The 27,226-nt window shown below is 40.7% G+C and overlaps 1 protein-coding gene across 4 annotated transcripts in view; it reads right to left on the bottom strand.

The window, feature by feature from the left end:
- Positions 1 to 27,226, bottom strand: part of FARP1 (FERM, ARH/RhoGEF and pleckstrin domain protein 1) — a 263,226-nt gene that overhangs the window by 61,859 nt on the left and 174,141 nt on the right. For all 4 annotated transcript variants that reach the window (XM_081047178.1, XM_081047179.1, XM_081047181.1 and 1 more), the window contains 6 exons: positions 19,674 to 19,716; positions 17,187 to 17,265; positions 9,758 to 9,855; positions 5,023 to 5,137; positions 4,035 to 4,182; positions 1,420 to 1,515 (listed from right to left, as the gene is read on the bottom strand). In XM_081047178.1, the coding sequence (XP_080903304.1) occupies positions 1,420 to 1,515; positions 4,035 to 4,182; positions 5,023 to 5,137; positions 9,758 to 9,855; positions 17,187 to 17,265; positions 19,674 to 19,716 (579 nt within the window). The remainder of the gene's footprint in view (positions 1 to 1,419; positions 1,516 to 4,034; positions 4,183 to 5,022; positions 5,138 to 9,757; positions 9,856 to 17,186; positions 17,266 to 19,673; positions 19,717 to 27,226) is intronic.

Below are 27,226 nucleotides of genomic sequence, written 5' to 3' on the forward strand. Positions count from 1 at the left end.
TTTGATTTTGTTTCCATTACCCACAGACACTGGGTTGAAAAATGAGAAAAGGAACCAAAAACTAATTTGTCCAATAAAATTTCAATTGTGTATTTTATGATCGCATGACCATAAATTCACACATTTGGTAAAATACAGTTGTTCCTAGTGACAAAATACAGGCGCCATTCAATCATTTTCTTCCCCACATAATTCCTTAGAGGAACTAACAAAAAATAGGGGTACTCAGCAGAAGTCATAACATCTCTTTTGACAGAATTCATAAACAAATTGTGTTTACTTGGCTTACGTGTCCTTCTTAAAAAAAAAAAAAAAAAGAAAAAAGAAAAAAACCCAAGTGCTGAAATTCCTTTTTTGCCTTAAGATAACTGAAACAGAAGTCTTCTTTCTGTTTTCTCCCTCATATGTCAAGCCAAGTTTCAATATTGGTCTCAAGTCTTTTCTCTACCAAAAATCATGGCTCAAGCCTCCAGGTAGCCCCAGGGACCGTACAGGAAATGAATATATTTTTTTGGAGCACTAAAGTATCACTCAAGGCTGAAAAATTCATGTCCTTTGGTTCTGGAAAGGGGATATGGTAATTTTCTATTCCCAGACGGAACACTTCCAACTGAAGGGGCCACATTATATAAACAAAATTGACCCCAATCCTTAACATTCCCAGCAGTTCCAGTTATTTGGGGGGGGATCTCACAGTTCTGGGCAAGTTGTGCTGCAAGTCTTCGTTTGTATCTCAGCCTTTCGGTACTCAAAACACATCTTCCCGTAGAAAACAACTTATCATGGGTGTCTGCTGCTGAGGTCGGGCCACAAAAGCCTATTTAATCCACACTGTAGCTCAACTATAAGCCTAGACTGCCACTTAGAATCTTTATTTCCAGGTCTGGCTGGGGACAACAGTGATATTTGTATCATCCATCTCCTTCATTGCCATTTCTGGCAGGCGAAGAAGACGCTATTTTTCCTTCTCTGATCTGGTCCCAATGTTAACAACGTCTGTGTGTGTGTGTGGTGGGGTTCTGTGGGAAGTGGACCTGGTTAGGTGGTGAGAATGCATTGTCTGAGGTTTGGGGACCACAGCACAGACTCAAGAGTTGGGGACTGCTGCTGTGTGGGCAGCTATGTGCCTGGAATGTGGCTGAATGCTGACTAGGGTCTCGAGGTGGCCCAGAGGCTGGAGATGCAGAAACTGCATAGCTCAGGTTGTTTGTTGGGAGGGAGCTGCCTATGTTTGCACAGGTAAGTGACCCTTTGTGGGCACACATCTGTGCTACCTATTCTTTACCCTCTGTCTACTGAGAATGACAGCTGTGAGGTACCAAGCACTTGGATCCGTCTCTCTGTACAGACACTCAGACACAAGAAGCGCTGTCAGCCACAGTTTCAGCAGGTCTCCCCCTCTTTCCTGGAGCCACTTACATTTGAATCTGGGCGGAGCTTGATGAGAAAGCGCTTCCTCTTGAAGCTCAGCTTCCGCACCTTCGCCCAGTTGAAGGCATTGATCTTCGTGAAACCCTAGGAAGAAAGGTTTCAGCCAGTGAACCAGGAAGCGCATAACAGGCAACATGGGAGTTGGTTTGCTTTGCTTATGGGGAGCTGAAAGGAGGGCTGATGTTCGATGGCTTGGGAAGAATGCCTTTTGCTGGAGAATTCACAGGATCTTTGGCTGTGGGATGATGCCTGTTCAATTCCTGGATCATTATTCCACACTAATTACATGATTCGGTATTCCAACTAAGTCTGCCTCCAGACAGAAAGGAGGAGGGCTAACGGAATGATAAAGAGAAAGATAAGAGAAAAACCATGACAACTACCACAGTAATTAGCGATTTTCACTTATAGCCTGTGCCAGGCACTGGCCTAAGGACTTTACAGACCTTATCAGATTTTACACAAAACCCAGTGAGATGGCTTTCTTATCTTCATTTTACAGATGTGGAAACTGCAGTAGGGATAGGTTTTAAACTGGCCACTATTACACAGTGAATATGGCAGAATGAGATTGCCAAGCATGTGCCTTAACCAGCAGCTGTTGTTCATATTCCCAGGTTAGCAATCACCCCTTCGTCCACACTGGTTTGGCTCCCATGTCCACCAGGCTCCTGAAATACAAGCAGGATGGGGAGAGGAGGGCCCGACTTCCCTGTGTCTTCCAGGCCAGAAAACAGTCTCCAGAAAGGACTCACACACCCTCATCTTTGACAGCCAGGTGGTGGAGAAACAGTGGGGAGTTGTCTGACACCACCTCCTGTCTGTCCTGTCATCTCAACTGAAAATGGAATTCCCCTTGAGTCCATGTGAATACCAGGACCATTTATTTAAATTGGTGAGAGTGAATCAATTAGGAACTGACAAGAAGATTAATTCCAAGATACAGCCTTTGTACATGATTAAATTATCAGGCAATTCTCAATATGTAGTGTATCAAAAACAATCAAACCAAATTAATTCAATTGTGAGGCACTTCGTCGTCCCCCCCCACCCCCCCGCCATGATGTTTACAAACGTTTAAGCGTTTTGATTTTGATTTTTGGTAATACTGAAAACTGGGCTTGGTTTACTGTCATTTCTCTCATCCGGTACTCCTAGATTATTATTTCTGCAGGTCAAAATCTGTTAGGAGGAGTCACTTCCTCACATACCACACTGTCTCAACAAGTCACTCCCTGCTATCCCATATGAAACCCAACTTGAACTCCTCTTTTGGTACGGGGGTCAGTGATAATTAGTGTCCGTCATAAACATCTGATGCAGGAGCAGAGAATCATGGGCTATTTTGGTAAAATAAGAAGGGGGAATGTAACCAAACCCGGCAGATCTCAGAAAAGTTTTAGGTCATGCACACATTCATGCCTACAAAACTGGGTGTGCTCTGACCCTATTTCATGAGAACATCAAATGCTTTCTCCATCCCTAGTTGAAACAAAAGCATAGATTCCCCACTTTTATTTATTAATAAAAGAAAAGCCTTAAGAAAATATTTTGGGGGGTGAGTATCTTCATTATCTTGATTTCACTGATGTTTCACAGGAGATACATACATACATACATACCGGGGGTGCCAAAAATATGTATACATGTTTTAAGAGATGTTATTTATGCTCAAGCAGTAGTTCGCCATAATCAGAAGTGTCTGGATGCTGATGGTAACCACTTTGAGCACCGCTTGTAATTGCAGAAGTCAAACGTGACTTGTATCCATCTTTTGTTATCGGTATATATTGAGCATTACAATTTTAATAGTTTTCCTTTCTTAAAATGTTACATTTTTTGGCACCTTCTGTATATATATAAACTTACCAAAAGGTACTTTAGATATGTGCATTTTATTATATGTCCATAATAAGTCAATGAAGTTCTTAAGGAAAAGAGAACCATCAATGAATAAAACAGTACAACAGCTGTGTGATCAAGAGAGATCACACTTCAGAGCACAGAAATCATTATGTCCTTAAGTAAAACACAGGTAGGATACAAGTGGAGTGTATATTTTCTGCAGTATGTGGACATGGCTTTGGTAAATTTATGAAACTGCTATATCTTCTGAGTGCATATTACACTTTTCTTTTCAAGTAGGTAAATCTGAAATCAGAAATAAGCTGACATAGGTAAAACCCAAATTAGGTTTTTTAAAAAAAACCCAAATTAGGTTTTAAAAAAAGGATTACGTGAATATTACATGCAGGTGTGAAAAAGGTTATTTAAGGGTCTAAAATCTTGATCCCATTACATTATGTTCTAAGCATAGGTTCACAGAGAGATACAGATTTCTGTGATCCCACAAAGTGAATAATTGCAAACAAATCTATGATGGTGGGTTCCCCAACCAGAGGAAGGGTAAATGAAATAGAATCTGGAAGTTGAGTGCCTGGAAAGAAACAGAAGCCATGAGATGAGGTTAGTTTTTCCCTGTTCACCTAAAAATAATTATCAGAGTTCTTAGCTGGGACCACCCAACATCAAATCAGAGTTGAAGGGCCAACTCTTATCTTTCCATCACCAAGGGAACTGAGCTATGTTCTAAATGCTCTTACCTGAAACACTAGAATTCCTGTGTTCGCAACAGCCAGGTTGATCTTAGTACCTTCCCTGTCCTTAGCTGGGTGCAACCGGATCCCATACATCTCCAGCCTACGGGCAATCTCCAGGAGTTGGAAATCCGATTCTGCTGGTGTTTGTCCACTGACAAAACAAAAATTAAAGAGAAAGGCCAGGAGATTTGAATTCCCTGTGTCTATTAATTTGAGATTAAGCAGCTTCTCTTGGGAAATAAAAAGGCATTTCATCACAAACAATGGGGCTACCCGATCAGATGACACCCAACCTCTCATTCATTATAACCCAAAGTCGAGCAGCTAGAACAAAAGCTCTATTGCTTGTGTAATACAAAACCCTAAAAGTCTATCTCAAACTTGGCTAGTTTTTTTGAATCTCAAAGAGTTTCCTTTAAGGTCATATAAAAGCAAAACACCACTGTGTTAAAACAAGTTTTTAGTCACTTACACTAGACCTAACACTTTCAAACAAAGTTCATGGCACCACTCTTTCATACTATCACCAGGGCTCAAGTGCCTCCCTTAAAACAACAATAACAAAAACAAATGGCACAGAGAATCCTTTGAAAATGATTCACTGACCAAAACGGAGATGGTAGAAAGGGTGTAGATTTTCACAATATTCTTACTTGGTCCCTACTTTATCATGTCACTTTTCCAATTTCCTATTAATTGGTCTTATACTTTCCCTTTCATTCTAAAGCATGGGATGTCCTAAAATTCCAGTGTTATTCTGGTTTCACAGTAAAGCAAGCAGGGGGCCTGGAGCCCTGGTCCTGAGTAGGCAACCAGCATTTCTGAGAGTCCGGGATGGGTACCAGTGCCCTGTGAGCCTCTGTGCTCTTTGCCCTCACCCTTTGCTTATTTCTTCCAATAGGTTTCTTTGTGCATGTGCACCCATATATGTTGGAAGGACAGCTCAAAGGAAACAGCTCAAAGGAAACAGGAAGCAATGGATGAGACTTACATGTGGTTATGGTGAAATTCCACAATTTTGTCTTCTAGTGCATCTTGCTGAGGTATGTACTTATTTTTTGCTAAGTGCTCTCTGTCCGATGCTTCATCAAAATCCCCAATCTCGGCTACAAGGAGATAGAGAAAGAAAAACCAGCCACAGATGATTAATACTGCACAATCTGTTACATTCCCAGCAGACCCAGCTAGCAAATGGGAAGCTAGCGGACAGCATGAGGCAAATCCAGCTGGTGAGTTTCATAAGGGCTGGATGTCAGAGGATGTGGATGTGAGGACATATTGAATAACTGCACCAACATAAGATGATGGTTTCCAATCTTTCTCATTTCTAACAGTTGGAAAGAAAACTTCAAAACCATCCATCTTTAGCCATCCATGTTCCTGGCTTGTTTCTTTCCTTCCCACCCAACTGAGTGTCACGTCTGCTCTATGCAGGAATTCTAGACATGTGGTTTATGGCCCATGACTTCGCATGAAGCCCCTAAATTTCAGAACTTTACAAAATCAACTTGTGAAACTTATATGTAATAATGATTACTGCAAAGCCCAAAAGGTTTGTCAAGTAGAGAAAAGATGATTATACATTGGTGTAAAGACACAGAATCTAATTTGGGTAAAAACATTAACGTTATTAAATCTCTTGTAGTCCTGTTGTCAGAAAGAACTGGTCGAATGGCAAATTCTTATAAAGTTTCCATCTGCAAGACACAAGATGCATACTTTTTATACATAACCTCAACATCATCCCCAAATTGCTATAATCTGGAAATTTAAAGGATAGAACTTGAAAATACTAATTGTACCTTACAAACAACAGCACCAACTCAATTTATACCAGTTTAAGACCTCTGAAACAGCATGCCTTCTTCTTTGTATTACATAGTCTTATGTAACAAGCTTAATAAAAAGTAGTCTAACGACCAAAGCCCAGCTGTTGCTATGAAACCTCCCTTTAATTTTGTCATGTGAAGCAGCTTGTCACATGTTAGCCAATGCCCCTCAAGTAATCCTGCAGGATATGGCCTATACGTTGCCATAAACCTCAGCCACTGAGAATATGGGCTCTGCGCAAAACAGTGCCAACTCACCGAGTACCAACTGGGCCACCGTAAGAATCAACCACTCACTTCCTGCTGCCGAGACAGATCAATAACAGTGTTTCCTAATTGACTTTTCGGGACTCATTTCTTCCTCTCTAAATAGAGCAAAACTGCCACCCTCCATCACAGAAAACAGTGCAGAAGTGGGGGGACTTTGTGCATATTGTCATCCTCACTGGCCGCCTTGATGATGGCTGGCCTCAAGGAAGTATAGTTCATTCTCATTACTCCCAGTATTATGTTCTATGAAGTCCGCATGAACACTGAATTAACAAATACTACTAAATCATTGGTCCTAGGGGAAATACAGGGTGAGGGTCCTGCAAGAGTCTTGAAATAACATTTTTATCCACTGCCCTTGTTTTATGTGGGTTTCTGGTGAAAGACATCATCTTATATATACGCTACTGATTCGTTAACTTTGCACTTGTGGCCAGCGGCACTATCCCTAACGCCTGAACAAAACTTATCTAACACACACATTTGTTTTCTCCTTAACACACATCACAGCCTTCTTACACTTAGGAACACTAGGCAGCGATTCAACACTACACTTGGGGACCATTTTAAACAGGAGAATCACAAACAAAAAACACACAAAAAATGCAAAAAGTGGGGCACTAAATAGACCGCAAAAAGCACACTTGTTTACAGTATATGAGAGCTGAAACAGGAAGGCAGAACGTTGCCTTGTTCAACCTCAGGGGGGGAATGTGTGTGCGCAGTGACTCAAAATTTTCACTGTCTTGTGTATGTCTGCAAATGACATGAAAGCACCACAAGTATTGATTTGGGGATTAAAAATAAATTTTATATAGTTGGTGAATTTGCAAATACAGAATCTGAATTATGAAGACTAACTTGCATATGGGGGACTCACCTAAATCCTAAATTTCTTGTGAGTTTTAAACTTGGGCTTCTTAACTCATATGGAATTTATAACACACTCCTTTCCATAATTCAATATAATAAAAGAGTTAAGAATTCCAGTTTATCCTTTGGCATCAGGGTTAATACATCTGTTTTTGTTTGTTTGTTCCTGAGTCACTTGCCTTTCCTGGCCCACCTAAAATGCAATGCAATTTATGACTATGGAATTCATTTTCCTCCCATGTATTCTCATCTTTGAAATATGGAAATAGGCTCCTCCTTATTTTTGGAAAATTTGAAAACTGACAAATATTCAAGACATGACTTACTATTTTAAAATATTTTAATGCCAACATGTCACATTAGATTATGCATAAACTAAATTCCATAGCAGTCTACTCACAGCAAAAAAATGGGGCCACCACCAACAACCTAAAACTTGTGATTTTACTAAATGAAATCGCACGAGGACATGCTTGGACAAACCTATTTTGCTATCCATAATCTTCAGAGTGGAGAGACACACAACCCGAAAATGTAGGCTTGCCACACTTCCAAGCTACCCAAGTGGAATTTTACCATCAGGACTATGTAGTGACTGATTCTTCATTAACTTATCCTACTTAATTGATTCATAACAAATGAAAGAAAATTAAAAGTTAGAAATATTACAGGGGGATATGTAAGGCCAGTGACAGTGGAGCAAATGAAAAAACATAGATGGTCTGAAAGACAACTCCATGAATTCAGATAAAAGGGAGGAAAATTAAAAAAAAAATTCAGACTGTGCATATCGTTCACTCAAGATAATTTTCCATCAGCATTAATATAGCTTCTGCAAAAAGGAGATGAGTTGATCTCTCAGACCTTACGGATAATGTAAATAATGATCAATAATTTAAGTCAACACACGATTCCCCTTTCCATGACGGAGTGCATGGAAGCATAAAGATGCAAACAAGGGCCGTTAGAAATATCAGAAGGTTATGAAAAAAATGGTGCATCTCAACCTTGAACACCAAATAGTATGCAAACAGAAATACTTTTGAACTTATCTATTTCATTTTCTCTGGAGAACTCAAGATTCTCGGGGGATTTTGAGCCCGCTGTTGGTGTCTGAGGAAGAGAGGCCCCTCAGACAGAGCAGATGGAGTGCCAGTGAGTCTCTGCCTCCCATGTGTGTGCGTGAGATTTACTATGTTAACAGACGTCACAAAGGGAGACACATAGGAGGAAAGAGGCATAGGACCACATGGCATCAGGCATATTCGAATAAAGTAAGTTTCTCTTCAGCTTACAAAAAAGCCCAGGATCATAAACATTTTATGAAGTTACTTTTCTAATCAGGAAGTGTTGTTTTAAAATGTCCCATTGTTTGGAAAGGGGGAGTTGCACGTGAGCGAGGGTAAAGAAAGGAGAATATGTTTACTGAACACCTAACATGTATTGAGCATGTATGCTATCATTTAATTTCCACAGTCTTATGAAAAAGATTTCATTATTTTCTTGTTCCAAAAGAAATAGAGGGTGTGTATGTGTGTGGGATGGGTGTGTGGGGGGGTTAGTAATAGTCCAGAGTCATCAATCATCTAATAGAAATCAGGTCTGCCCGATTCAAAGCCCTTTTCTCTCCATAATCATTATATGAAGAGACGAGACCAAACACAGAAAAGGCAAAAGTTACGTCATTTTCTGAGCCAAAGCTTCCTCATTTGTAAATGGGGATAATACCAGTGCTGATCTCAGAGAGTTGTTATGAGGATTAAATGACATACTATACACTATACTGGAGCATAGCAAGGTTTAATAAAGGATACCTCGTTTTTTTTCTCACATCATTTTTTTCAAATTGATAAGAACACATCTACCTGCTAAGTCTGGTAGATATTCAGTAATACCCACATACAAAAAGAAAAAGATAAGCGTGGTTTATCGAAACATCTCGTTATATTAGGCTAAGGTACTTTGTTGACTTCTAGGAGTGATCCTTCCTTTAAACCTTTGGAAATCCTGTTAACTGGGCAGTTGTCCAAATGGGATGGGACTAATTATATGGGACGACTTTGTATACAATGGAAATTTTAGAATGACAGCACAATATATTTGTTTTAATACTAGTGCTTATATAGGTTGACCTTGTTCTATACCCATAATTATCTTCCCGAAACATAACGTGTATATTCCATTTCAAGTCACTTCTGCCTTGGCCAAGAGGGGAAAAAATGTGCAGGTTGTCAGTAAGCCTTGGAATGAGCACAGTCTAATTTATCCTTGGTCTAAATTAAGAAAGCTAAAATATTTCATTTCAAACATCACTAGGATTCAGTCCAGCTTCATGTGTTCTGAACGCAAGAGAGCAGAATACAAGAAGTGAAACCTTTGACAGTTTTATGTCTTACAGCTAAGTGCCATATTCACTGATGAATATTAAATCCAAGAATAGGACAGAACAAGTTTAGTCTACTTGGCCACCATCCCTCTAAGCTTCTCCTTTGAGACAACTGAGATATCAACAATGGCAGTAGTTCCGGAAAAGGGTAGACAAACCCCAGAACACAGAATTCCTGTGTCAATGTTTTGGGGATACGCATATTAAGTGAAATCAGGAGTACTGTTTTCCACCCATAAGCTTTCACGCTAATAGCAAAAGAACATAAAGGCATCATTATTGTTTTCAGCGGATGTGATTTCTTTCCCGTCAGCCAGATCATTGTGTTATTTCCAACATGATTTCTAAAGGAAACCAACAGAACTTACATTGCACAATGTGTGAGATCAAGAGAGCAGCGCTGGTGTCATTACACGTCAGCCTGCCCTGAGCCAGGTCCTGCTTCACCTGCAGAGCAAACAGGTACCTGCGAACACAGAGAGAGATGGGCGTCATAGACAGAGATGGCTGACGTGCAAAGAGGGCAGGGAAGGGCAGCATCTAAGTCGGCCTCGCTCCTGGCAACCGGTCCACACTGTGAGGAACTAAAAAACTATATAAACCAAGGAAAAGAAAGCCTGCAAGGCTGGAATGAATTCCTGGTGTCACTCACTGTGATGTAAATACGCATGCCTCTCTAAAAGGACCAGGAGACAAGTGCTGTAATCTTTCCCCATGAGGAGTAATACATCTCATTTCATATGGAGAGACACAGTGACGAAAACATAAGGCTATAACTTACCACCCTATATATTTTGGCAGGGTAGAGCAAACATTTTTTCAGTATAGTTGACACAGACCAGTCAAATACACTGAAAAATGGCTTTATGGCCCAGACAATAACAATAGTTTATTATGGTTCGTAAGAGCTTTGCCAACGAAATCGGAAAGACAAGTGTCTTTCACTTTGCTACGTTAAGCCTCAGCTTCCAGATGTGTAAAAATCAACTAATTTTAAAATTATTTTCTTTATATTGTAGGATGAAGCAAGTAAACACTTTTGGTGAAAGAGAAAAGAGGTATTTATAAATCAAAGAAATGAAATAAAAACAGTGATTTTAAAATTGATTTGAAAATATCAATAAGAACTCATAAATTTTTACATAGATATTTACTAGTTTTGGCCACTACCTAGAAGCAGTGTCACCACAGAAGCGACCCTGTATGAGAAAACAGATTCTGTTTCTTATACAATTATCTACTGGAAGGACACAGAGGTGGGTTCTGGGAGAAATGGTAGATTCCAGATGTGGGATAGGGAAAGGCACAAAGCAAGCCTAGAATATCTCTAGTTATGCCCCAAAACAGGGCAGCTTTCAAAAATAAATGCATTGTATCACGATGGCGAGAGATACATCTTGAAGGGGCATCCACTGGCCAAAGTGGCAACAAATATGATTAAAGTGAATTGACACATATGGAATTAATGAAAATTCAAGGGTTCCTATAATAATACTCAAAAATTAGAACACTGGAAAAACTGTATCATGAACTTCAGGAGGCTACTAAAACAATTCTTTAATTAAACATTTGTGATCTGAGGCAAAAAAAAAAAAAATGTGGGCATGTAATCTGCCTCTCCAGTACGAAGGGTATTTCAGGATACACAGATAGTCCAAGCAGATAAGCCAGAAGAATGCCAACTAGTAACGTATCGGGAATAATAGAATTAAAAGATCTTCATTTATAACCTCTAAAGAAATTATTGACTTTGGACTTTGGCAAGGATTGTTAATTGGTGTAAAAACCATTTAGGATATTGGACATTTGTAATGGGACTTTACTTCATAATGGAAGGATGAGAATGTCACCACCCTAATGATCAATCTTAGCATCACTAATGAATAGGAAGCACACATCACTTATGATGGATGCTAGACAAAAATGTTTAACTTGTATCCATCAAGTCTTTAGAACTTCTAGTTCTCAGGAAGTACAGAGGATTGATGAATAAGCTACATGGCACCTTAAGGAAGCAAGCAGACAAATTCAGGAGGTAGGATATTTTGTAGCACAACTGGTCCAATTTCTCTACCAAGATGGTATCATCAGGAAAATAGAGGGAGGGACTCTGCTAAATTAAAAGAGGTTCAAAGGACATAACAACCAGATGCAATATGTGGTCCTACAATGAATTTCATTTTAGAATCAGCAAATATAAATGACATTTGGGGGACAAATGGGAAAATGTGAGTATGGCCAGGATATTAGATGAGATGAAAAGTACATATACGAAAAGGTCGGACAATTAAGTTCGGGAACTTAATTGTCTGATCTTTTCATATATGTATAGAAAAAAAATCAGAAAAGACTGTCACACTGATGTGCTAACAATTATAATCTCTGGGTAACAGGAATACAGTACTTTTATCTTCTTAGTCTTCTCTGTCTATATATTCTAACTTTCTATATTGCATATTTGCTACTTTTGTAATAATGAAAGGTTATTTTTAATTTTAAAAAGGGGGCTTTCACAAGATTAACCAGAGGTTCCCGTAAGAATTAAATGAAATAATACATGGAAAGCACAGTGACTAGAATAAAAACATTCAATAAATGTTAGCAATTTTTTTAATAAAAGAAAAACTAATCCCCTTTAAATCATTTAGAAAGTTCCCTTATTAAGAACTGAAAAACAGGGGCAATTCTCTAACCATTAAAAAAAACAATCACAAAAAAACCCCAAAACTAAAATAAAACACCGACAGATCTATCAGTTGACAACAATTGATCTTTATCCAACGCCCCTAATGTTTATTCTTGTTCTCGTGTCCTCTCTCTGTCTCTATCTCTCTTTCTTGTCAAAGGGGAGAAAAGCAGACTATAAAATAACTGAAACATCACATATACATTTATAAGGGAAGAGGAAGTATAAACCATCTTTCTGCATTAGGCAGTAGTTATTGTCTTTTGAATCCAACACTTCTTAAAGCTACAGGCTTTAATTCTTATCTATGTGGTTAATTTAAAAATAAGTAGGAGGGCTTTGTGTTTTAGAAAAATTACACTCTGAATATTTTTACTATTTAGGATGGTATTTTTACCAGTTCAGACATGGGGTCCCGTGTCCACAGGGATGGGTTCATGCTCAGAGTCTGACAAGCTTTGGGGACCTTTGGTGACAGTCTCACATGGGCTGCAAGACAGCATCAGGTTCTGAAAGCTCACACATTTAGTTAGAGGGCAAGTGCCATGTTGAAGACTGCGGAAGAACTTGTCACCCACTAATCATGCAGACTCTTCCTGTTCTAAGGTTCTTGTAATGCGAGAAATACCTTCCTGCGTACTGCCTTCTTAACGACAGCTGGAAGTCCAGTGCTCTGGCTGCAGTGCTAACTTTAGAGATTCAGCAACATCTTTCGTCCTATAAGCTGAAGCAATTCAATAAAATTCACAAGGCTAAGTTGTACTCAGCGGGCACTAAATAAAATTAAAACAGTAAACACAATGAAAACACAAAGCACTCAAGAAGGAATCGATTCTCCTTGGCAGAAGGGTGCCCGAAAGGAGGGACACATGACAGGAGCAGGGCTTATCAGAAGAGACTGCAAGAGCTGCAAATCACACCAATCAGATGCCGTTCTTTACAGGTGTCTATTTTATTTCACTTGGGAGCCTGACTCTTTCTTTTCTTAGTCCGCGTAATGTGCACTTTCTCTGCCAGCCTCAGGAAACACACTTCAGCAGGCCATGCACAGCAGCACGTTCCAGCAGGGTCTCTCCACCTATAATCACGCAGCTAAGTAGAAACTGGATGGATCTAATTGAAGATGGGATGGCCAGAGAGAAATGTCTCTAAACTCGTCAGCACAAGAAAAGGGACTCACAGCTCGGCAACAAGAAAGCCTGGTGACTGCCGTGCCAAAGAGCCTGCCTTAGCTTCTTCAACCTGCGTCTGAGTCAGTGCTTTTCTCCCTCTAGACACTTTGTTAATAGCGGTCCATCAAAAGTGCCGTTCAATACATAGACAGGAATTCAGCTTCTTGTTCAATGGGCAAGTGTAATTTAATCTTCCATCTATATAAATGGGAAGCTGAAAGCTATTCCTGGAGGCCCAAAGAATTAACTACAGGGCTAGAGTCTCTTACAGTCTGCTGTATGGCAGGCCTGTTTCTTTCATGCTCTTGTCCACATGTCCCTCACCTAAGTACCATCCACGCAGACTCCTCCCAACTCCTCCTGCTGTCACCAGCTGCAGAGAAAAGTGCCTGGAATCTCGATGGTCACATCATCCAATGTTGGCTCACACAGGCGTTTGGGAGTGTGGGGCTCACACATTGCATCTGGGAGGTCCTTCTCACGTTAAACCTTGTGATAAAGAGGAAAGCGATAGGGAGCTTCTAAATTTCCTATCAGTTTTATTCAACCTTGAGCCAAAAGAATTCTCTCTTCAAAACAAATTTTTAACATGTCAGTTAACACTGGGAGCCAGAAAACAAATACAACAACACCCCAAAACCTGGTGCATCCAGCTGAGCTTGTGTAACGTGAGGGATTTATCAAGAAAGGACAGAGCAGCTGGCAATATACCAGGCACACTTGGCTTGAGGATAACAAGTTGTATAGAATTTTATAACAAGGACCAGAATGGTAGAAAACTACAGACCTCTCAAGACAATGAGTCATAAAAACTGAAAAGGTGCAACATTCACTGCAAAGTAGAATAGGGAGAAAAAAATGGGGAGAAAAACAAACGACAAAAAGGATTTCTGCTGCCAACTTCCTAAGCAGGACAGAGGCCCAGTGAGACTCAGGAGGAAAAAGCGCACTGTTGTTCAACAGCTGGACTTGCATTTAGAATTATTTCAATATCCTGAGCTTGGAGCAATGCTTGTTCCCACAACAGGAAGACCAGCCCCAGAAAGCAGACACAGTAGCCGCAGTAAAGACACCACCTGAAAACTCTACTGTCGTCGGCGCCTCCATCTCGTGCTGTGGCGGGAAGCAGTGCCAGCTGCCTCTCCTCTACAGTAAGCGTCTGGCAAACTGTACACAGTTCTCAGAAGGCTGATGGCTTCTGCACTGCCAGGCCGCCTCTCACTGCTTCATCAATTTGAGGAGCTGCTTGTACGTGGAAACAAAAAGCCACGGGAAGAGCCTTTGCCTTCTTTCTCCCTGGCACTCCACAGTTGCATACCCAATGTCCTTCCTGACACACCCACGTGATGTCTAGCAAGCATCTGAAATGCAGCCTTGCAGAAGCAAACTCTTGACTTTCTACCCCTCCCCAATCCGCTCCTTCCCTCCACTCATTCCCATGTCAGTCACCACTAACACCACCCAGCCAGCTGCTTCAGTCAAACCTAAGCATGCCCTCTACTTCCCTCAGTCTCCATGCCCAACTCATCCACAAGACAGACTAATCCCACACAAGACAGACCTCCAGCACACATTCCAAATGCAGCCACGTGTCTCCCCTTCCACTCCTACCACCTCCTCTGCCACCATCCCCTTGGCCTGGAGGGCTGCCATCGCTTCCTCACTGGATTCCCTGCTGTCATCTCCCCCCCAACCCCAGCAGCCACAGGCGGCTAGTCTTTCAACACTTCCTGTATTCTCTGTCCCACCTCTCTGCACTTCACCGTCAGTGTTCCTGCAATGCCGGCCATCTTTGCGGTATTTGACAGCTGCACCCTTTCCTGCTTGGGCCCCGCCTAACTGTTTCTTCCACTTGGAAGGCTGTCCCTCCAAAAATGATTGAGAGATCCTTGTCATTTCCTCAGAGAGGCACCCAAGACTGACCAATCCCCTTCTACCGTATCATTCTACTTCAATTACCTCAAGAGCACTTTCCAAGATCTGATATTTTTCTTGATTGTTTAATCATTTTTGTCTGTTCCCATGAAAGTCAGGCTTGTCTTTGCACCACTACAGATTCCCAGGGCCTAGCACAGTGCTTGCACACAGTGTACACGTCATAAATACTGTTGACGGATGTCTTCATCCCTTTGATAAGTGATGGTCAACCACCCAAGATATTGTGCTCTGTGTTAGGGATGAGAGGATGAGAAAGATGTGATAGCCTTGGGCTTAACCAGCTATAGCTTGAAAGACATGTGTGGCAAGAATTTGGCTGGCCAAACTAATGCACTTATAGGGTACTCTTGAAAGGGAGGCATAGTTTTTAAATTTTTTTAATTTTTAAATTAAAATTTATTGGGGTGACAGTTGTTAGTAAGGTTACATAGGTTTCAGGTGTATAATTCTGTGTTACATCATCTATATCATCATTGTGTGTTCACCACTGTCGTGCAGGGTCTCCTGCGGGGTCTCTGCTCCCACTCCCCACATAAGAAAGCAGGACATGGTGAGGCCAAAAAGGAACACCCACGGAGCCATAGGTAGGGGAGTCATACCACTATAGTCTCACTAGTGGCTGGGTTGAAGAAACAGGAGGCAGGAGCCACACTATCCAAAGCTGTCATCTGCTTCTCTGCCATCCGCACTCCACACTCCATGCTTGCTAGCTCAGCCACCATCTTCTTGCTAGCCCCCATTTCCATTTTTTCTGCTAGCGTAGCCACAGTTATATTAGCGTAATATAATAGCGTAGCAGTTATATTAGTGGCCAGTGGCTCACTGGTTACAGCTAACGGCCAACTAGCTACAGCTGATGGCCATCCAATCACAGTTGATGGCCATTTACTACCTGAGCCAGCACCTTCCCACATGAGGCCGAGAGCCTGGAAACTGCCTTCTGGGGCTCTGTCCCCACAACCACCCAGAGTCAGTTCTCCTTCAATCACCATATATTTGATTCCCTTTACCCTCATCTCCCACCCCTCTCTCCCCTTACCTTCTGGTAACCACTAAACTATTGTCTGTGTCTATGAGTTTTTGTTTCATCATTTGTTTGTCTTGTCCTTTTGTTGTTTTCAGTTTTATAAACCGCCTATCAATGACATCATATGGTTCTCTGGTTTTTCTGTCTGACTTATTTCGCTTAGCATTATACTCTCAAGATCCATCCATGTTGTCACAAACGGTCCTATTTCATCTTTTCTTATGGCAGAGTAATATTCCAGAAAAGGAGGCATTTTTCATGTGTTCCCACTGGGCTCTGTTCTCTTGTAGAATACCATATGTCTTGCTGCGAATTATAAAGTAAGTAGTAGTGATGGTGATGATGATTGTGATGGTGATCGTTCATCGTGTCCCTGCTGGGTTCCAGCCACTGTATACGTGTCATACTCTTTATCCCCCAAATAACCCTGTCGGAGCGAGCACTATAGTCACACTGACACAAGGGAATTAAGAGAGGTGCAGAGGGAACAAGTAACTGGCCAGTCTCTTAGCTACCAAGACCAGGCCTGACACGAAGCTCATGCTTCTCCCACTTGGCCATGCTGTCAAAGAAACTGACCCACAGTTCACGTCCACCCACCCATGGCAGCAAGAAAGAAAAACATGAGTTAAACATCTGAGTTTCACAGAGCGATTGACTTCCCCAAACTACCCTGTGATGTGACAGATAAGAGGGAAAATATGAGAGTAATAGGTGATACGTCCAGTTCACTTCATATCACATCCTTAAAGAAACCAGGCTTCAGGGAAAATGTGATACTTTCTCTCCCTGCCCTTTCCCCCGCCCCATGTTTATAAGCAAAACTGGGAGAGAAGGGGTTAAACTGTTAAGCACAGAACAGATGCTGGTCAAGTAAACACTGTGAAAATGTTTAATCAGTTGACTCAAAACATTAACTTTCTCTTCTCCTCAGTATCCCATAGCAGTAAATACCCAATTTCCAAACCACTAACCTTGTGAGTTCTTCTTGGAGTTGTGTGTGGTCAGGTGGAAAGAATTTCACCACAAACTTAACAACAACATGCTTTGGCCCTAAAGAAGAAGAAGAAAAAAACCATTTTTTTTTTGATTTGTGTTTCAAATACAACTAAAGAAAAAGACTTTCTGGGGTATATTATATACCAAATAATGAGTCTCATTCCAAGCTGCCAAAAGTACACCTGCCAACACCCAAATCACCAAACAAAGGGTCAAGTTCAGTTACTAAATCACACCTTCACATTGTGGGAAACAGACATCTGGTTTTTAAAAAACTGACAAGGGTACGACCTTAAAGCACGAAACCTTTTCTCTGGAGACTTAAATTGTAAAGGGCATTCCAAAATTTGTCTAATTAGCTGTGTTAGTCCAAAGACAGGTTTCAAATCATTTTAAAAGGAGATAATGTAAATCAGTTATGTAATTTATTATGTGTAACGATCTACAAGGTAAAACTGCTAATGTAGCTAGCACCCATGTACCAGGTACTCTCCTGAGCTCTGGAGAGAAAACATCGGCAAGCCGTGGCCCTGCTCCTGCCAGCCAAAGCCTTTATAATGTCTTACAAACCATCTTATTGATAAGCTCAAAGTCAGGAAGCAGATCTGGGAGGGGGTGGGTAGGGAGAGACTGTGAAGGAAATGGATACGTTTTATTTTCACAGTTAAAACAAAACAAACAGATGATAGAATAATCATTTATACTCTGAGCCAGAGTTTGTCTTTATGTGTACGCTACCTATTATAAGAACAGTATTACAGGTGTTGCCATTCGAAATGATAGCAATGAGGTTCTCTGTTCTGTGAAATACAAGGCGCTGTAATGAAACCCCAATTTTAACAGTAGTCCTATAAAAGCAGAAAACGTATTTTTGCTCTACCTTTCACTATCACAAAAAATAGATGTTGCATCATAATTTCTATGCTAACACATGCAAGTTTAGAAGAAAAAAACCAAAACTGATATATTGTAAGGCGAAGAGGTTGGCAATATATGCAAAATTAGGAGGAAGAAAACAAGGAGCAGAAATAGTGAAGCCAAGAGAAGCTGGACTTTTCCTTAATCATTCCAAAAATGAACAGAAACCGTCGCATGTCAGTTCTGGGTAACAAAATAACAATAGCAAAATGGGGGAGATGGGAAGACAACTTTCACTGACAGGGAATTAAAAGAGGGTACTCAGATCCTTAGAAAACCTGAAGTTAGGCAGATGCTGGCACTAAATACAAAATGATGGTTTTGTCACACATGGCTAGTCACGGCACAGGGAGATGAAAAGGAGAACCAGTTCTGGCCCAACAGTGACAGACTCTCTTTGGTCTGCATTTGGTAATGTCCAAGAGATTCCTTTCCACCATTAGCAGTTCCCATAATTAGTCACTGCAGGGACAAATGCCATCATTCTAGACTCTACTACCTCCACCCATCAGGCCTGGCTAGGGCTTCTCTCAGCAGGGAGTTTCCCCCCACCTACCACTTGGTGGCTGGCCAACCACCCAGTAAACGTTAAACAAACAATGGCCATTTCAAGTTCAGCATCAATAACTGCTTAATTTAAATGACAGATCAACACCAGTTTCAATTGCATACGGGCCATACATACACTGGGGTGCCTGTTTAGTGCATCCACATAAACAGCTTTAAGAAACCCCCAGTGGGGTTCCTTAATCAGATAGAGAAGCAATCCCACAAGGTATTGTGTGCTTCAAACTCAGCTAAAGAAATGCAGGTTTGTTACCATCCTCAAACTCTTCCCAGTCTCTGGTTGCAGTGAGGAACTATGTGGATGACTTTGAGAACAAAGCATGGCTCTGAACTTGACCTAAAAGCAGAGAGAGGGGAGGAAGTTCTAGTGCTGAGACTCAATGAGAAGGGAGAGAAAAACCAACTGTTCTCTTTCCTTCCTCCTCTCCTAGGCCCTCCTTAATCTTTTCTCCAACACGCAGTCTAAAAGTAAGCCAGGTTCCCTTCAGTTCTGCTTGCCATTCAGAAACACACACACACACACCACCACCACCACCACCACCACGCCCAAGCACCATAATTTTCCAAATCACACTTGCATTCTGATTTCACAGGCTTTGAAGAGGCAGGACAGAAAACTTGACACCAATTTTATGAATATATGGCTCTACCTTTCTCCCTCAAAGGGACGGTAAGCAACACTGGTAGAGACAAGACAAGCTCAATTATTCTGGGGCTTAATAACATGCTTTAGCTGTTCATCAAAATGATATTTGATTTTCCAAGCAAGGTTTTGATTACCAAATTGTTACATAGTAAAATTGCAAAACATACAGTTTAATAGTATGCGAATTAACGGATGATGAAAAGCAATCGAGGTGTAAAAAAGAGAATCTGTATCACTAAGTGCTTGATGCCACAGGGCAGACAACGGCTAGACGAGGAAAATGTCTGGCTTTATATTTAACCTCCCTGTTAAGAATACAGTATATACTTACTTCTAATCTGCTTGACAATAGGTTTTAGGAGATCCAGCCACACCTACAAAAGAAAAACAAGAACAGATTGAGACATAAATTCTCAGTGAAAGAGTGCAAATATTTTGAGCCTTTATTTCAGCAAATATTAATGAATGACTGCATCTTTGGCTAGAAGCCGAGTGAAATATGCACACTCCTTAATGAAACAAAATGCATGTATGTGTACGTATGTACAGACAGCATATCTTTGAGGGATACAGAAAGGGGATTAATATTTCTAGAATACCACCTCTGCACCAGGCACTACCCAGAAGCTATTTACCTCTCTGAACAAGGGCTGGAAGGATTCCTGTTACCCAGGAGAGAAATCTGAGACAGAGGCTCAATAATTTGTCTCAAGTCTCTCAATTCCAGAGTGGCAGAGAGGGGAATGAAATTAGGCCTGCCCAACTTCAAAGTCCAGACTCTTTTCACACACATGCTCCTCAGCATGCAGTTTTGAGTGGCAAAATTAAGAAAGAGAGGAAGGGCAGGAGGGGGTACAGGGGAGAGGGAGAGAAGTGGGGTGGGGGGTGCTGCTGCCCTTATTAATAAAAAGCTAAGTTAACCATATTATCTCATTTCACACATGTTTTTCTTTAAACTCCCCTTGAACTTGTGGTCATTTGAAAGAGTTATACTGAAGTTCATATTTGTATATATGACAAAAACAAGGTTAATGTGCTTAATGTAAAGATGGTTTTATAAGTAAATATGAAAATGAGACCACCATAAAACTATGCAAAGAACAACAGGTAACTGATGAAGAAAAAAATGACAATGGCTAATAGGAAAATGTTCAAATTCAGGAGTAATTTGAATTACAAATTAATTGTTAAATAACCAAATACCATTTCTACCCATTAAAAGTCCATATGTACATGTGTATTTATATTTTATAATATACAACATTGGTAAGGGTGCAGGGAAATACCCACTGTCTTACTCTATTGGTGGATGTATGAACTGACACAACATTTCTAGAGACTAATTAGGGAACAATTATCTAAAACCTAAAATGTATTCCTATACATATTCTTTCATCCAGCAATTCAACTTTGGGAAATTACACATTTATGTGCAAAAAGATTTATGTACAAGTAATGCTAATCACATTTTTACAACAGTGAAAAATTTTTACAATAACCTAAATAAATGAATGGATAAATAAATGGTCTACATCTCTATGACATATTATGATGCAAACATTAAAAACTATGTTCTTGATAAATACTAAGAATGTGGAAAAATGTGTTTGGGGAGTTTGGAAGTTGGGTGATTTCTTGTCTTCTGCCTTTTGTATTATCCAAATTACCTTAAATAAGCACTAAGAATTCTCATAATGAAAAGAACTACAAATGTCAAGTTCTTACTTATTCAGGTTAAACTTCCCCGGCACCTTTGCAAATAAATAAGATTTTATCATGAAACTCTCATTTTTCTATTTCCCATCTCGTATCACTCTCTTATAAGAGAAAAAAAATAAGGCATTAGTTTAGGATCATCTCCACTGCTGTTCTCATAACCTCAACCTTAGAATGAGAATCATCATTCAAAACAGCAGTTATCATTTGCAAGATATTTTCCTCCTAAGAACCCTACAAGATGGATGAGATGGCAAATGGATCTCCATTTGATAAGAAAACTGAGATTTAGAGACCAGATAACCAAAGTTGGAACTTAAACTCTGTTCTTCAAACTCATTTATTAATTCCACAACATATGAGTGAGTCCCTATGCTAGGCTCTGAGAATCCAACGATGAGAAAACCAGTCATGGTCCCCACTTCATGGAGCTTATGGTCTAGTGAGGAAGATGGGCAGGAACCAAAACACCTTCATAACAAAAGTGAAGAAAGACCTGAGACAAGTGAAATGAAGGGGAGTGAGTCCCAGAGGACACTGAGTGTCTGGGATAGAGAGGTTTGCTCCAGTCACGCGAGGAGCCCAGGTAGAGGGAACCTGAGGTTTGATAAGAACATGTCCGTGAACTTGACATTGTGCTGAGATCTGAAGGGGACGAGAGTAAGAACAGATGAAGACACACAGTAAAAAGACTTGTCTAGACACACAGTAAAAACACAGTAAAAACACTCCTGTGAAAGAAAACCAACATGGTTACAGAGCAAGGCTGGTGGGTCAGGAAGGGGTCAGCCACACCCAGGCCATGTTAAGATTCTTCGCTTTCATCTTAAGAACAATGTGAAGGGTTTAAGCATGGGGCTGATACAACCAGATGTGAACTTTAGAAAGATGAGCCTTGCAGTGTGTGGAGAGATAGAGGGGGCCAGATTAGATGTAGGTTGACCTGCTGCAATTGTCCGGGCAAGACAGGATGGTATTTGGGATCAGGAGGACAGAAGTAAAGCTGGGGGAAAGTGGGTGGATTTAAGAAAAAATGAATAGGTAAAATCCAAAGGAATTTACTGATGGACTGGATGTGGTGGCTGAGGGAGGAGACAGTGACCAGATTTCTGACATGAGCATCTGAATGGTTGCTGGTGTCATTCACAGAGACAGGGAGCACTGGAAGAGGGGTAGGAGGGAGGGGTTGATTTTATGAGGTGCCCTTGGATTTCATGTGGAAGACACAGTATGCAAATGGCAGGCCACACTCGTCCGGAGCTCAGAGGCAAAACCTGGGCAGGAGCTCTCACATTTAGAAGTCGCAACCACCCTAACTCCATCAAGGATAAGATGGCCTGGTAGAGTCCAGAAAATGAAATGCAGGAGCACTGACGAGGGCTCCACCATGGAACAGCCAGGTGGCGCAGAACAGGATAGAAGGAAAATAAGGAGAGCCATGAAAGCCATGGGACGAAAGATGGTATCCAGGAGGAAGAATAGCAAGAACTTTTGAGAGGTCCAATAAAGAGAACTAGAAAGTCTGCTGGTCTGTTGACTCAGGGATGGGTCTGAAGATCTGGCGGGCAGTGAAGAGACAGGAGGATGAAGGGCTTTTTCAAAGGTTGGCTGTGGAGGAGGAGACAAGAGACTAACAGTACAGGTGTGAGGAATCACAGAAGGGTACTGTGTATTTGCTTGTTTTAAACAGGAAAGCCCGAGATGCATCTAAAAAGAAGAGAGACTGAGAATATGAACGAGCATGAAGGGATAACCAACGTCCTTCTGAAGAGACATGAAATGATGTGAGAAGGTAGCTCTAAAAGACAGGGCAATGGCTTACGATAGAAAAAAAGCTCTTCCGTTGGGGGAGAGAGAAAGATAGGCTAATGACACATGTAAGTTTACATTTCTGTGTCAGGAAGATAAGAACATTCCTTTCTGATGCCTTCTGTTTTCCCTATAAAATCTGAGGGTTGGAGGATTGAGGCAAGTGGAGAAGATTCAAAATAGCTATGTTGCGTGGGACACACAACTGAGTCGGGAATTCTCGTGGGCTGCCCCAGGGCTGCGGAGCACCCACTCGTGAACCCGGCAGCCTCTTTCTGTGAGCCTCCATGGCTGCCCCAGGGGAACCATGTCTGAGATCTTTCACCATCTCTAATTCTGCTACAGAATCGGCCCCAACTTCTGCAAACCACTCAGGACTAAACAACTATGTTCTCACAATGTAGTTGCCAATTTTATGAATTGTTTTAAAACATCTCTCTTCTGTTTTTGGCATTTCTGTGGATAGCATCAAATACAAGCACCAGTTTAAGCCAACTGAGCATGTGGTTTTAGAACATGTAGGTCTGGGGAATATCAGACTAGCTTGAATTAGCTCATTTGGTAGAGCTCTGCAGCAATAATGCTACATGGCACTGATCACATCAGCGCTAAACTGGCCTGGATGTGAACATGGGACCTGTGAGAACCTCTCCATTTTCCAGTTAGACTGATATTTGCTGACAGAAAAGGTCTTGCACACATAGGACTTAAACTACTATAAATGGATGAACTAGAAGGAGCTCATCTCATTTCCAAGAAGAAAACTAGGGGTGCTGTTTGACTAGAGTTAAAGCACTGAAGTTCGATATACAGGGGGTGCCAAAAAATATAAACAAGTGGACACACTTTGGTCAACGTTGCTCAAGCAGTCGTTCACCATAATCAGAAGTGTCTGGACGCTGATGGTAACCACTTTGAGCACCTCTTGTGATTGCAGAAGTCAAACGTGACTTGTATTCATCTTTTGTTATCAGTATATATTGAGTATTACAATTTTAATACAGTTTACCTTTCTTAAAATGTGTATACATTTTTTGGGCAGCCTCTGTATAGGGAGGGCTACTGGGAAGCATTTAAATTGGATTAGATCATCTTAGACAAAACACTTGTTAATTCAACCTAAGCAGAACAGAAACAAGTTCTAGAGGCATTAACGAGGCAACAAAAGAACCGTAATCTTTCATTCCCTGCCAATGGTTCTCTAGAGGGTCACATGTGTAATGATGTATCTCTCACCCTACCCCCCACCTTTTCAACCAAGCCACACATCCCTGTTCTCTCTAAAACCATGCTGCTGGTTTCCAGGGCACCCCTACATAGCCACATTACCTGACTTTAGAGGATTTGGTTAAAATGAATGGACTTGTAGAAATGTCATTCCCAGTCAGTAGGGCTCACAGAATCAAGGAAATTCCCATGCTGGGATTTGAAGGCCCATACTAAGAGTTTGCTAGGGCTGCCATGGCAAAGTACCACAGACTAGGTGGGTGTGGACAATAGACATTTATTCCCTCATAGTTTTGGAGGCTCGAGGTCTTGCAGGTTTGGGTTCTCCTGAGGCCTCTCTCACTGGCTTGCGGTTGGCCGCCTCCTGGCTTTGTCCTCACATGGTCTTCTGTCTGTGCATGCCCTTGGTGTTTCTTGGGGACCTCCAAACTTCCTCTTCTTAAAATGATTCCAGTAAGACCGGATTGGGGCCTACTCTACTGGCCTCATTTTAACCCAATCCCCGATTAAAGGCTCTGTCTTCAAGTACGGCCACATCCTGAGGTACTGGGCATTAGAGCTTCAACATACAAATTTTAGAGGGACACAATTCAGCCCATAACAGCTATCTCCCACACTATGGTTTCAATATAGCTTTCCAGGCCCGTCTTCCCCTGTTTGCCTACATTTTGGTCAGGCTCCCTATTTTCCTCTGATCCTCTGTTAATATTTTTCCCCCCTTTGGAATGTGCTCTCTGCACTGAAATACTGTTAGGTGAGAAGAAATGCCTTAACGCCTTAGTGTCAAAGGCAAGGCAAAATGAATCCTTGTTCCCAAAGCTGTTCCCTTCTGTCTGAAAACATCTTTGGCCCCTATTATTTTGGTGAGTGACATTTTAGGTGGCTTTTGTAAGCAACTGAAATATTTGAGGTAGTTTTGGAAAGGGTCTTATTGAAAGAGTCAGTTATTTGATATTGGACCGGGGTCTAGGAAGAGACTATTTCTTGAGAACCTACTGTGTGCCAGGCACTAGATAGGTACTTTATACATTCTCATTTAATATTCATAACAATGTGGTTAATTTTATACAGGAAAGAAGTGAAACTCGGAAAGCTTATTTAAGTTCCCCAAGGTCATACAGCTGAGATTCAACATCAAGGCCATTTGACTCCAAGCCTGTGGTTTTTCTGCAACATAATATTCTGCCTCTGAAAGTTAAAGGACTCACAAAAGTTCAGTTCTTGTCTTCATGTTTAAAAATCAAAACTACAAACAACAAAAATTTTCATCAACTGTAACATATATAGGAACCAGATAAAATAGATTATAGAAAATTATCCAGTATCTAGAATTCATTGCAACAAATTAGTCTTTCTTCACGCTGACTCCTAGAGGAAATAACTTCATTTTGACGTTTTTTGTAATAATTTGTTTGAATGTAATTTTTCATATTAAATTTACTTATTAATTTTACATTTGTTTATATTTAAAAGATATGTTAAGTGTGTCTTTCTTTTAAAATCTATTAGAGATTTCTGATTCTGGTCAAAATACAGTGAGAAGGCTTGGATCTTCTTATGTAAAAACAACCAAAAAAATGGGAAAAATATATGACACAAAAGCTCTGAAAACGTGGGACACCAGGCAACGGGAAACAGTGATTCCTGAGAGATAACAAAATAATCATGATCCCTACAGATGCCCCAGCCTTCTGCTTTGAGCAAGTTTCCAGATTGTGGCGCAGGGAGGAAGAACCTGGCAAAATTCATGAATTGAAGAGATGGAACTGAGAGTGCAGGGGACCAAGTAGTGAGAATTCCCAGGAAAGTACCAGAGAGTAGAAAGCTCTCTCCAGAAAGGACATTAAGGAGAGGACAGAGGGTTACCTTGAGTGATAAGCTGGATACTGATTAATGTATGCTTGTGAGGAAAGATTGGTGAAAAGAACCAATGAAAATATTAGAGGCAACAGTGCCTGGTGTTCTCACAGGGCCAGGAATACTACCTATTCTCACCAAATCACGGACACTGGGTGGAGTACTGAAGGGTCACGCCTCAGCGGTAGGGAATAATTTACCCAGATTGTACACCACGCCAGCCCCACCTAACAGGTCTTAAAAGCCAGATCTGAAAGGACTAAATTGTTTCCAAATCAGTTAAGTGCATCCCAGAACACTCAATAAAATTTATAGGAATACAGAACTATCCAGCACTGAACAAGGGAATATTCATAATATCTGACATCCGAAAAAGAAAATCACTGGGCATAGAAAGAAGCAGGAAAATATGACAAAAAAGTCAAATCTGACCTAGAACTGACACGTATGATAGAATTAGTAGAGAAGAACAAGAAGACAGTTATTGCAACTATAACCCTAAGTTAAAAAGGTTGAGATATGGAAGCTATACAAAGGACTCAAATTGAACTTCTAAAGATGAAAACCACAGTGTGTGAGTTTTAAAAAAAAATGAATGAAATTAATATCACATTAGACACTGCAGAATATTAAAGAACTTGAAGACCTAGCAACAGAAACAATCCAAAATGAATCAGAGAGAAAAATTGGTAAAAAATTAATAAAGAAGTAGGGAACTATAGAACAACTTTAGGCAGTCTAATACATGGAATTGGAGTCCCAAAGGAGAGGAGATAGCCAGAGAGGGACAAAGGAGAGTAAAAAGTATTAAAAGAAATAATAGCTGATTTCCCCCCCAAATTTGATCAAAATTATAAATCCACAGATACAAGAAGTTCAGCAAACCCCAAGTATAAGAAATATGAATAAAACTGCATGGAAGTACATCATAATCAAATTGCTCAAAAACAGTGATAAAATCAGCCAGAGGGAAAAAAAGAGACAATATGCATAAAGGAGCAAAGGTAAGATGAGAGTAGATTTCTTGTCAGAAACAATGCAGTTGAGAATACAGTGAAGGAAAATTTTTTTATATACTGAAAGAAAAAATTCATCTTAGAATTTTACATTCAGCAAAAAATGTCTTTCAAAAAGGAAGGCAAAATAAAGACTCTCAAACACATGAAAGTTGAAAGAATTCATCACCAGCAGAGCCACATAACAAGAAATGTAAAACAAAGTCCTTCAAGCAGAAGAAAAATGGTATCAGATGGACTGTGTCTATAGAAAGGAATG

This window comes from Rhinolophus hipposideros (genome assembly GCF_964194185.1).
Source record: "Rhinolophus hipposideros genome assembly, chromosome: 4".
In the NCBI taxonomy this organism is placed as follows: Eukaryota; Metazoa; Chordata; class Mammalia; order Chiroptera; family Rhinolophidae; genus Rhinolophus; species Rhinolophus hipposideros.